This window comes from Epinephelus lanceolatus, chromosome 9, assembly GCF_041903045.1.
Source record: "Epinephelus lanceolatus isolate andai-2023 chromosome 9, ASM4190304v1, whole genome shotgun sequence".
NCBI classification, from domain to species: Eukaryota; Metazoa; Chordata; class Actinopteri; order Perciformes; family Serranidae; genus Epinephelus; species Epinephelus lanceolatus.
This window is the reverse complement of record NC_135742.1, coordinates 33,469,398-33,482,678: the sequence shown is the minus strand read 5'-3', so window position 1 is coordinate 33,482,678 and position 13,281 is coordinate 33,469,398. Positions and strand designations below refer to the sequence as shown.

The 13,281-nt window shown below is 40.1% G+C and overlaps 1 protein-coding gene across 10 annotated transcripts in view; it reads right to left on the bottom strand.

Annotated features, from left to right (window-relative positions):
• Positions 1 to 13,281, bottom strand: part of ncor2 (nuclear receptor corepressor 2) — a 108,018-nt gene that overhangs the window by 56,093 nt on the left and 38,644 nt on the right. For all 10 annotated transcript variants that reach the window (XM_033620137.2, XM_033620142.2, XM_033620140.2 and 7 more), the window contains exons 5-6: positions 4,263 to 4,445; positions 61 to 174 (exon numbers count right to left, since the gene is read on the bottom strand). In XM_033620137.2, the coding sequence (XP_033476028.1) occupies positions 61 to 174; positions 4,263 to 4,445 (297 nt within the window). The remainder of the gene's footprint in view (positions 1 to 60; positions 175 to 4,262; positions 4,446 to 13,281) is intronic.

Below are 13,281 nucleotides of genomic sequence, written 5' to 3'. Positions count from 1 at the left end.
AAGATGCATCTTAGTACCAGATGTGAAAGGCCTACGTGCATGTGTGTACATTCTACTGACCCTGTTCTCATCATAGATGATTTGCACCAGGCTGCGATGCTTGGCCTCGCTGGGTGGTGGTGAGATGGGCCGCTCTGGCTCATGTGGCTTTGCAGCCTCCTCCTCCAGCTGTTGCTGTAACACACATACACAAAGATGACAGTTAACACTTAACAAATCCAAAATGGCCCTGATCTTCCGGGAAGACCTGTGGCTCACCAGTTCCTGTTGTGAGGTTAAAGAGTGTGTGTTAGATCAACCGTCCCTCCCCCAGCACTCCAGCAGGGACGAGACTAACTGTCCTATTAGCTGTAATAGCTATTAACTCCCCAGGGCCTAGTTAATCAAAGAGTTACTACAGCAGCCTGTAAACAAAGCCAATGCCTGCTGTGCGGCTGGAACATCCAGTGAGAGAGACAGAGAGAGAGAGAGAGAGAGAGAGAGAGAGAGAGAGAGAGAGAGAGAATTCAGAGAGAGAGACAGACAAAAGAAAAAGTAAGAGAGGGAAATGCGGTAAATTGACACCAGAAAAATACTGGAAAACAGCAGAGTTCTCCTATTTACTAGTCACCCTGGCATGTAACTTAACAGTATTTGGAGATTGTACAAGACACAGTGAATTTCAGAAACTTCTGTCTGCTGCTAACAAAAACACAGAACGGCAGCAAGTAAGAATTTGGGGATTGGCAGAAAAAGCAGTGAGGAACTAAAAGAAAGAAGTTCAGTCAGTGCTTCTTTGTCCATCAATCTTCCCCAGAGGGTACACAGATAAAAACGAGGAGAGGCCTGTTCTGTCATTCAGCGTATAGAAAGAAAAGCAAGTGTTTGCCTCTCATAGCCCATTTACATTAGACACTTCTCGCATCTTTGGCAGATTGGATAGCTATCAGAAATTGAAACGGCAAAGTGTAAATGCAACCGAGCAGCATTAGAGAGGCGCTGCTTTCCAACTGCACATTCTATCCAGATGTTGAAAAGGTGTTAATGGACCAGTCAGGGGCATTAATCCTCCCACACTTAAGTACCTAAGTAAGTAGCATGTGGAAGTAGCCACTTCCTTCCTGCCTGTGATGATTGCAGGTGATAATGTTAAAAATAATGTTAACATTAAAATTATTTATACATTGAATAGTCTAATGTGGCACAAAAACATTAGTTTCAACATGTGCAGTAATAAAGAAGGCAGGCAACTGTATGTAGTATTTATCATAGAAGCAAAACCTTTGTCTTGCTTAATTATTTAGCAATGCAACTCATCAATGCCTCTGTGTTAGTTACTTGAAAACTAAAGCACAGATAAACTTTAGTCTTTCTCAGTCTTCCAAACTACAATATGTAACAGCCTGCCCAGCTTCTGGTACAATCATATCTGAAGATAAGACACATAAAAGGAAAGTGGGGCCTTGGTGTTTAAATTTGACTCTTTATTCGAAGGAAGCTGAAACTGTAAACATAGAATTAAACTGAATTAAATATATCTGCCCCATTGTCTTTAATCCCAGCTCCAGCTACTTGACTCAAATTCTGCCAGATATCAGCACCAGATCTGTATATCCCTTCTAGTAAGTGCCTGAACTGAACTGAATTTACATTTTAATTTAATGCTGCTATCAGAAAAAATTAAATTCCATACCCCCATACAAAGACAATAAACAGATGTTCTACATCTTTGACTATTTTCGCAAATGCATTTCAAACGCTATGTATACCATAACTTTGACTATTACACCAAAACTATCGGCAAAAATGTATTTCTTTTCAAGTGAACATGCAAGCCTTGTAATGCCAAAAAGAAAGAAAGAAAGAAAGAAAGAAAGAAAGAAAGAAAAAACTTAAATTTTTGACATCTTAATTTGCCTGAAAATGTTTGGACAAAGTCTCTATTTGTGCAGGCTATAAGCTTGAGACAAAAGCTGAGTGTATTCAGCTGTAACTAGCTGCCTGGAGGCTGAGGGCAAGTGTTGCTGAGTGGCGTGCATATAGCTGATCTACAGTTAAGTCAGCCCCCTCCTTCTCATCTCCTGTCAGGGGCTTCAGGAGGGGGAAAGGCGGCCTCCAGAGGATCCACATGAGAGTAGAGCAAGATGGATCATCATGTGCCATGAAAGGCCGGGATAAGCATCTAGTTAGGGAAACACACACATTCCAATAGAGACGACCCCCCCTTCATTTCCAAACCCACCACAGAGTAAAATAAAATAAACCAACCACCCTGAGCTTGGCTGACATGACACAGGCTGGCGGTAACCTAAGCCCTAACCTCCGCCCATCCACTAACTCTGCCACAACTCTTTAAATAAAGTTTTACCGTGCCACTTAATTAGTCCAGATGTTTTAATGCTTGAAAAGAGTTGGACTGTAAAAAGAATATCCATAAAAACACTGTGTGTGTATTGAGGGAGGCTTAGTGGAGTGGTCTTGATTTATGCTTGTAAGCAGCAGGGCTTAGCCTCTTAATCATTCAAAAGTTTCTACCCTGAGGTTGGAATCCAATAACCAGCTTTATTTTGGTTCCTATTGCAATTAGGTAAAATACCCAGATTTATTAAGTCTATTAACAAAGAGCAATGTACAAAACACTCAAATAGCAGACTTCTCATTTTCATCTGGCAACCATCCATTTCATCAGGTGAAATGTTGTAATGGGCAACAATAACCGGTGGACCAAAAATAGGAAACAAACAAACAAACAAAAACACCTTGCAATTGTCTTATTAGTATGTAACTTGGAGGTCAGCTAGGGGTTTGAAATGAACATACCCCCTGAAATGTGTCTCTCTCAAGTACAGCATGGTCAAGCTTATCAAAATCAAAATTTTAAGCTTTATTGCTCTTTTTTGGATTCTACAAAGTGAAGAGATGGAAGAATGTCAGTAAAATTTAATGGTCAAGAGTTATATCACTTTATTACTGTCAGCTGAGACTGAGAACACCACACATAGCCGTCATCAGAACATTAACCTCAGGCTACTTTTGAATGATTTTTAAAAATAATTATGTATTCAGAATGAAAACACAGGCATGTCCAAAGTCCGATCTGGGGGCCAGTCGTGGCTCTCGGACCGATTTTACATGGCTCGCAAGCTTGTCTCTCAAAATATACTACATGTTGCCCCTCACAAAATATTGGACAATCAGGCAAGTTCACTTCTTTTGTTTCTGTTAATCTCATGATGGCAGGGTATCATTTCATTGTAGAAATACACCAACTAGGAAATATGCAGGTGGAGCAGATGTGTTTTTATGAACAGATGGTAAACAGGCAAACAAATAGTTACCTAGCAGCAGACATTTTCTGCTAGGTAGCAGACATGGCCACAGCAAAGAAGCATAAAGCTGACAGTGAGGGCCACCGCTTTCAGGAGCAATGGAAAGTTTAATACTTTTTAACTGAATGACAGTGGCAGTTAAAAACAGCTGCATTTGTCTCATTTGTATGTGACTTTTTATTAACCCACATGATGCCACAAGGAGCTGGCCCCCAGGTCTTTTCACATTATCTAATCTGGCCCCCCTTCAAAATAGCTTGGACACCCCTGTGGTAACATAACAGCATGGATGGTGGGGGAGGGATTCGGGTGGAAAAGAGCAAGCTCGACCATACAGTTTCTCTACTAAACATGGCAGACAGCCAAAACAGAGACAGTGTGGCAGGGATATGAGTGGTTTAGCAGTCACAAAACCTCCACCATAATCCTTCTCCTCCCCCAGGGAAGCTGTTATTTATAGCCTTATATATTTTTAACCTACTTTTCACCTAAATAAAAAGCCAAAGAGAGAAGAGCAGAGAGAAAGGGGAATGCAGCTGCCTGGAGGAGTGCGTGTACAGAATCGTGGCACATTGAGCAAGAAACAGACTACAGAACTTGAATACAGCGATTACAACACAGCAAAGTCTGTTTAAGACTTTATTGCACTGATGCCAACTGGAGCCTGGCAGGGAGAGTCACACTGGAAAACCACACATGAGCATTTCAAACAAGCCAAACACTGCCACTAAGAAAATTCAACAAGGATGCCAGCTCTGGCAAAGACTTCCGACATCTACAAGCATGACGGATAAAGGTACCTCATCATTCTGTTAGTCATGCCTGCCTGGTCAAAATATTTGCAGAATGCAGATGAGTGCAGGAAAACTTGAGATAGCATCGGTCTGCAATCTATAAACACAATGCGAGCCAATCTAATCTCAAATTTATGACCGAATCCATAGGTGTGCTGACCTGTTTCTTGCGAAGCTTGCAGATCTGCTGCTCCACCATGGTGATCTCCCTGTCCACACGGTCCATGTTCTGGATCAGCTCCTCCTTGGAGAAGCGAGCCGGCACCAGATCCAAGTCAGGGTCCATATGAACCGGGCTCACAGGAGAGATTGGCTCCAGCTTCCCCATGGCACTTCCACGGTCCTACAGAAGGACAACAGAGTGAAAGGTGACATGATTAGATGTAAAAGATGTGTATATTATGATAAATTTTACAGTCTAGCAAAGGTCACACAATAAATTCATGTAATTAAAATCCAAAGGGAGAAGGAAGAATGAGGACAAAGAGGAAAATTAAAAAAAGAATTTCATGTGACAAGAGAAGTCTAATGTTTGGATAAAACTGATAACATACAGCAGGTTGGTGTAAGGTATCTGACATACAAAGGAGCATAAAGACCCTCTTGATATGGCTTGACCATCTCAGAGGACTGAACTTGCACAGTGCACTTCTATCTCCTGTTGAAAACATCCCTGTCTTCCTCTGATTGCAAGGCCTGGAGGTTACTCCACAAGAAATCATCCAAACACAGTCTGTGTATCCTTTGGGAAGGTAACAAACGCCAGTAATTAAGTCCTCTGGGTAATGAAAGCCAGTGTAGTGTCTCAGTGACACTAGACGACACTAATGAATATGAGGTCACAGCCTCCCTTGCCAGGAATATGCACAAGAGCGCTGGCAGCTGGCTCTGTTTAAGAGACTTTGTTTGAAATGTGAAATACTCTCTATTTGAGGGTGTAGGAGGGAAATCTGGAGGGTAGTACAACATGTGTGCAGATCAAATTCAGGAGGTACTTATTAGCCATGTCTTCCGGCAGAAAAATAGAAATGGTGTGTGGCTGTCAGTCACACAATACACAGTGCAGCTCATCAACTGAGCAGCTGTACTGATGACAGAGTAGAGAGAAGCGATTCGTCAAACCTCTGATCTTCCAAGTACACTACAGTACTCAAAAACCAGCATATACGTTCTGTGAACATACACTCATATGTAAATCCCTCTTCAGTACAGTGTTGGACCACCCCCTCTGTTTAACAGAATAATTCACATAACTTTCCAAGGTTGGTGGGGAAATATGCTTTGTTTTAATGGTATGCTTTAGCTCATCTTAAAATCTCATATCATTGCAACCCTAGTGGGGAAATGTCCCAAAAATATATTTCGGGAGGACATAAGTGTTCCTACTAATATCTGATTAAACTTGTTTGCAATAATTCTCATTCTAACATTTGTATACAAAAATACGGGACAAATTGTGTCGTGTGTTAATCAAGTAAGGGACAGGTGTTTTCAGTTAGTTTTGCTATTCCACCTCTGATGAAGAGCAGCACACAGCCACTTAAACTGTGCCTCATTCAGTATATAACAGTGTTCTGTGTCAGTCTGACAGTCTGAAGAGGATACCACCATATCAGCAGCAGAGCAATATCGTAATGCACAGTAGACTATAGAACATGTAATTTTTTTTTTTTATTTTTTTTTTTCACAAAATATTTCAACTTTATACCCGACGTCTCAGAGAACACAGACCTGGCTATCTGACAGTGCAGAGGACTCTGGCAAGAGGAGAGGAGACATGTGCTTTACGATGAATAAGGACTGGTGTAACAGGGGAATTGTGAGGTGATGTCCCTTTCCTGCTGTGGATCACTGCTATATAAACCATGGATTACCAGAACCACCCAGAAACATAAACAATTACACTGCAGCAGCCAATAATGTAAGAAGACACACAAAAAAAATTAAACGACAGTGCACAAGTTAAATAAGATGATGGGATCACATTTCACTGGAGTTGTATCTTGTTTAATTCCATGTGACAAATAACTAATTGATTGATTAATACGAATTTGCGCTAAGTTTTAAACATAAACAAATATCTTGCTCAAACACATGAGCTATTAAATCCAGAGGTTTGTGGAGTAATTAAAACAAATTCATTCATCACTGGGGTTAATAGGTGCCACACGCATACCTAAAGTTGTAACTTCCCTGAACAAAAGACACAAAGGAGGATGGAAAAGTAAACTATGCCTACATGTGTGTTCACTCAGCAGGGTAGGCTAACGTATGTTAACTATGCTAATGACACTGATACAGCTGTAACAATGACTGTAGCGTCTTTGTGTTATTTAGATGACAGTCAACCATTTTAGTGTTTCATTTTAAACTGGAATTTATCAGGCAAGACAACCTTTCTTGAGTCATCACCAGTCCGGTTGTTTAACTGAGAGTACCTTCAGTGGTTTACTACAGACACCTGAGTGTTCAGTGTTGTTCTCCTGACAAGTATGAGTAATGCATGTTCCTACTTTATACGTTATAGCCTCCATAAATGATTGCGTGTGTGATCCAGCTTGGGTTTTGTTCTGCGTTATTTTTAAACGTCTGAAATGAAGGTTATGTAAGTGAGCTAATCTGGACTAGGCAGGCTGCATTATAGCCCCACAGACCGGCTATGATTGAAAATGTCAGTGCCAGAGGATGTTGAGGGGCTGTCCTAGATCAAGAAGTCCAAGTTCGCCAAATCCAGTTAGTCGCAAAAACTCACGATACATCAACATGAAGAAGGGAAAAACAGCTCCTAGGATGGCTCGACTTTGTCTAAAACGACATCCTTGAGTGCAAATAACACCACTACCCTTCTGAGATGTGTGTTATTGCTCTGCGTGCCAGAAATCTCTCTCAAGGGACAAAATCATGGTGATGTAAAAAACAGATAACATTACACAACCTGCGTTCATGGTCATCACAATCCCAAAGGATTTCAGAGGAGATTTACAATGTAATCTTGAAAAAGAAAAATGTCATCATGTGTTCAACAGTTAAGAGGTTTTTTGTGAGAAACTTAAATTCCTTTCATTCTTGCCTTTGATGCTACAGTTGTCGATTGGTAATGGCATTTGTGATTTTATTTTTATTGGCACCACTTTGCTCTGCTATGAACTCAAGGATAGTTAAGTGTGTGCAAATGTTTAGAGAGTGGGTTTAACCATGAGGGGTTTGATGGTATGGCAGAACTATGAAGTCAAAAGTAGTCTGCATTAAGTGTTAAGTTTCCCTCTGCTCTTCTGCCCTACACTGTCCTCTGTACTTGTCAACAGTACAGCAGCACATCAACAGCTACTACACCTGTGACATAGTGTGAAAAGAGCACAGGCCAATAGCTAAGCTGCTGGCCCAGCACAGCTTACATCTTATATGCCCTCAGCGACCCTGGTCACATTTAGAACATTCCACTGCATGATGCCTCGGACTGTGCATGCATCAGGTTTTTTTTTAAATACCTCTGGGTGTTGTAGCGTGTCTGTGTAAATGTGTTCTGTTTAGTAAGCACCAGCCTGTGTCACTGAGTCATGTAGTCTTAAGTGTATGCATTCCAGACAACACTTGAATAAAGCCCTGGACATCCTGTTTTCATGCTAGAATGTGCATCATAGTTCACAATAGTTGCTCTCTTTGGGAATCAATCCCATTCTTATGCAGAGTACGCCCCAGCAGGTGCATGAAGCTACAGAAATTGAGGTGACTGAGGTTTCAAAGCTGAATCTCATCAAAAAGGGAAATAATTCAAACTAGAGAGAATAAGAATACAATATGTGGGGCCTTGTGAAATCCATTTGTTTTTCAGGTTCCATGTTTTCCTTTTTAATTTTTCTGAATTTGTATTTCACGATTTAAGCACATTTGCCTTCAGAAAGAGTGTCTACTAATGTGGTGAAGGAATAAAATTTCAACAGTTAATAAGAAAATATTCAAAATTGAATGAATATCAGTGAATATTGATGTAAAACAACACTGCACTATTTTAGCACTATTTTCAACTATTCAATTAACAATTTAACAATTTAGAGGGATTCCTTAATTTATAAGGGAGGCAGGTAAGGTGTTTTACACTTCCTGTGAATATATATGTATTTACACCTTATTCTGAAAGGCACACGTGGTCATATTTGTATCCTGGGCTGTTTCAATGCATTTACAGGTCAGAATACAGGTGCACTTCAATTTTAGTAGCAGCTGGTTTGGTTTGACCACAGCAATGCAAGGGCGGCTGGCTAAATGCAGAAACATAAGACGCTGCCTCTGGGCGACTCAAGGAGCACAAGAGGACAGGATTTGACCCAGCTTGGCTGACCGAGAAGACCATTGTGGTCAAGCCCGGTGTTGGCGGCCGTGCTGGGATGTGTGAAGGAGCTTAGCCCAGCTTTTGGAGAAACACGCAGAGCAGAAGACAGGAGTGGCATGCCCGTATTAACACCACAATATAGCAGCAAGATTTTTATAAAATGCATTCTCATTTTGGCAAAGCCCCCCCATTTTCCGCATTTTACAGTAGAATCAATTTTATATCAAAGTCCACAATTCTGTCCCTGTTTTCTATGCTGCGGAAATCATAGGGTCCCAAAATATGGAGTGAGACTGGTCTCAATAGGGCTCTTTGTAAAAAATGAAAAATGAAAATCTTTAAAATGCAAGAAACTGCTTTGAGTTGTGTGGGCGGCTGTGCTGTGAACTTGAAATGTCACCAACAACTTTTGCGGTCTGTGCTTGCTGCTTTCTTTTTTATGTTTAGTTTCTTGAGCCAAAGACTGGCTGTGAACATATATGTCAACTCTATGCCAAGTTACTAAATGTGGATTAATGCTTCTCAATGCTGGGTTGCAACTTTTGATTATTTTCAGGAATTTGCAGCTATTGTGACAAAAACTGAAAATGAGGGAAATCAAGTCATTCAACTCTTCAAAAATAATTTTTGAATAATGACTTGTTTCCTTGTACAATGAAATTGAGCACATAATTTTATGAAGTAGTTTATTTACAATTGCAAAAAGTGAGATTCAAATGTCACACACAAATATGTGGATCAAGTCCTCTTAAATGGCTGCAATACTCAGTATTTGAGTGTTGAGTGGCATGTGACATGGTTCTTCTATACTCCAATGAACATACACTCCACAACAAAACATTGCAGATTCCTTGTCTTGCTGAAGCCAGTGTGTGTTAACTACTGGCAGGCATTGTCCCTGATAACTTAACATCTTGTGCTAATAATGCCATTAGTCCAGAAACGGAGCTGCTGGTATTATGACTAGAAATACAGAACATACATTAGTTTGTGTGGTGGGAGGTGTTCAGGAGATTGTGTAAAGGCTTGTGTAGGCCTGCGTGTGACATTCTGCAAGATGCTCTATCTACAGCAGTCAAAATATTTATAAAATACAAAATGTAACCAATTCATTAAAGCCAGCTGTCACAGGGTAATCTCAGGTTGTCAATGTTAGCAGATACTTCAGTCTGCAGTGTAGCTCCACAAGAGCAGGACATAACTGTCTTTGGTATATTAATTTGTTATGCGTTTGTAGTTTATGCTTTTTCTTAACCATTAATTTTTTTCAGTTTTATACACAATTTAAAAACTCAACATTAATCGTGTATTTTCTTCAATACACCTTGTCTACAAATATGAGAAATGTATTATTCACTCAGAGCAGCCACCCATTTCTAAACTCTGAGCTTTGCCTAAATTAGTCTGGTGTTTTACCTGCAAGACTCACAGTTTAATGCCTTTCTTCAACATTTGTGATGTGAAAATATTTCCACACAGACACACAGAAAGTGTAAGCGTGTGTCCTGGTCATAGTGGAGTTATAAAATCCTGCACTACAGAGCATCCCTCCTGCCGGGCTGCTGACGGCATTGTCAGCAAAACACTCAGTCACACTGGACAGCAGTACAAGAAGTGGTGCCTGCATCTCGCTCAAAAGTAGTTCAGCCAGCCATATTGACAGTCAGCACCGCAGAGTTGCACTGCCTGGCCTTGTGTTGCATAGCCACATGCTGTCCTGGGTTTTCCATTACCCTTATCCACTTCCATCACAGTTAGTTTTGTGGTAGACTCAGTTTGTAAAGTTTACAGCCTGCCCTGCTGTTGCTCCTGCATTGCTCTGTGTACAATGACACAGCTAAGAATAATAATGAAAAAAAAGAAAGTGCAGTGAGTCGAAAGCCAAACTGCGAGTTGACTCAGGGTCTTCTCAGCCAATGACCTCATTCATCAACTTTAAGAGGCGGCACCATATACTGATTTATCTGCAATAAGGTAATACTGAGTATTTCAGCCCAGCCTATTTATTATTTGAACAGCATCACTGTTTTGGTCTGAATGGGGTACTAGTCACATACAGATTTCCACAACAGTATAAACAATAACCAGTGGCACTTCTCACTCTTTGAACCATGTTAAGCAATCTGATGTTACTCCCTTTTTAGCCAAAAAATTCCAGACAACTGCGAAATGGTGTGCAATGATAAAATGTTGCTTTTGTCCTCTGATTCACTGTCCATGTGAGTCATGATGCAAGCGTCAGCATTGTCTGATACTAGCCTACTCCCTCTTTTCTTGTTGGCCTTTGTCTGTTACTCCTCCCTTTTCACCTCTATCTGTGCCTCTCTACACTTGCCCTTTGCCTTATTTTCAGTTACATCTTAGTCTCCTTCCCCACTATCATTTGGTGCACTTGCTCCATGCAGTGATTGCATCTGACATGACTTATATAATGGGTTTACGGCCTTCTGTGGTCCGAGGGGAATTACTGGCATTCCTGAATATTTCCCTTCTAGCTTAAGAGCCAGTGTTATTTTTTTCCTGTTCCCTTCATTATTGGTCTATCTATTTACCATTCCTTGGCTGTCTGCCTCCCCTGGCAGTTTGAAGCACTCTGTGTAATGTCAGGAACACCTCCCCATCAGCAGCTCTGCACTGTGAGCAAGTCGTTTTGATGTGCGGTTCACACAGTTTCATCCTCAGTCTTTTGAAATGTAGGTCAGCTCTATTATTTATTAATTGCTGTTTCACAACTCCCTCAGTCTTCCCACTGCTGCTCACAGTGCTCCAGCTCCTACAATGTAGAATCTCCTTTTGCGACTTCTGGTGTGGTATGTCTAATAATAACCTTTGAAGCTCTGAGGGAGGCTGGCAGGTTTAATCGAAAAATAAAAAAATTCAAGAATAAAGTCATAATATCTTTAAGACAAAAGTAATCCCAATTTTTCAAAATCTGCTTCTAAATGTCAGACTCCTGAAGGCACCAACAGTGATTTCCCAAAATATTGCCAAATTACGGACATTTAAGTATTAATTCAAAAACATTGTGATACACTCAGCCCTCTATTATCACAATGTATACAATTTATACTTGATTGGCTATTATTCATAGCCGATTCAAGCACTGACTATAGGTCATTTGCTTGTTGACCATCTAGCTGTAATATACTACGAACTGTCAATATTATATACTAGTGTTGTCACGATACCAAAATCTTTGTTTCGGTACCAATACCAATATGAATTTCGATACTTTTCGATACTCTTCGGTACTTTTCCTAAGGAAAAGTCCTTTTGGATACAAACCTTTAGAACAATAAATAGTAGGGGTGTAACGGTACCAAAAAAATCATGGTTCGGTACCAATACCAATATGAATTTCGATACTTTTTCTAAGGAAAAGTCCTTTTGGATACAAACCTTTAGAACAATAAATAGTAGGGGTGTAACGGTACCAAAAAAATCATGGTTCGGTAAGTACCTCAGTATGGACGTCACGGTTTGGTTGCTCAAATGTTTCACCAAGTTGGTGTTGTCTCATGTTGTCTCCCTTTGCGAGGCAGACTTTCTCTTGTCTTTTTTCACATGCGCCAGCTGCGAATGTTGATACAGGTGTTGTCATACACACCACTTGTGCAATCTGTGCTCCAATAGGAACAAGAAAGGCGTTTGTGTGCATAAATGAGTAAAATAAATTAACTAAATTAATGAATTGAATCAATTTCAAAGTACCGGTATTCTCCAAATGCAGTATAGTACCGTTTGGAATACTCTAGTACCGCGGTACTATTTTACTACCGGTATACCGTGCAACACTATTATATACTATATTTTAGGGGTGAGGAAAAAAAAATTGATTCCCTAAAGTATCATGATTCTTTTTTTTAAGATTTCTCAATAAATTTTTTAATGCCTGAATTTAAGTCAAATGTGAAGGTGGAACGACGTTGCTGCTTTTACTGGGGTAATCTACGAGTAATGTGACGTCATATCTGTTTGAAAAACAAAAACAAAGCTGAGAGCAAGAAAGCAAAATATGATGGATGGTCCAAGGATACAGACCTTCATCTGCTACATTAGCAACTCAAATTCAGCCAGCATAAACCACCTGCTGGATAAGCAAACTTTCTGTTGCTGCCTTTACACAGATTAGACCTAGCTTGCTGTGAACCTCAGCACTCGGGTTTGCGCTGACTGAATTCCAGCTGCTACAGCTGCTACTGAGTCCACCTGCTGTCCTCCCGCAAATAGTCTCCTAGCAAGGGGAAGAGGTGGAGGGACTGCGGGGTGGCTAGCTAGGTAATTCGTGTTTCATTTGAGGTTTGACAGAGAGAGGGCGAGAGCAAGGCGAGGGGCTGAGCGAATCAATGTGCTGCATTCAGTTCTACAATGAAGTAAGATTTTACCCATTTTAATTACTAGAAAGATTACAATAAATAGAAAATCAGTAAGTGGCAGTCAGTGTCGATATTGTAGCAGTCACAATAAATACATGTATTAATGGGAAGCGCTGCAAGTTTGATGATCAGGGACAGCTAAATGTAGCAGTTTAACTTTACTACAAAAAGTCTATATTTCTATTCCATATCTATATTTATTTTATCCATTCTATTAATGTAAGTTCACAAAGTACTTCACTGGATTAAATTTGTAAAATAAGAATATTATTTACCACTTATCAATGCTGCAGAAATAAAAGAAAGATTGACTGACATGTGATGTGCATTGTTTTTGGAATCAAGTTTCATGATATACAGTCTGTAGAAGTATATAACTCCACTTTTTCACATGATCTAGTGTTAAAAAAGTAAACAGAATCACCATAAATCGCAGTATCAACTCACAATACTTAAAAATCACAATACATATG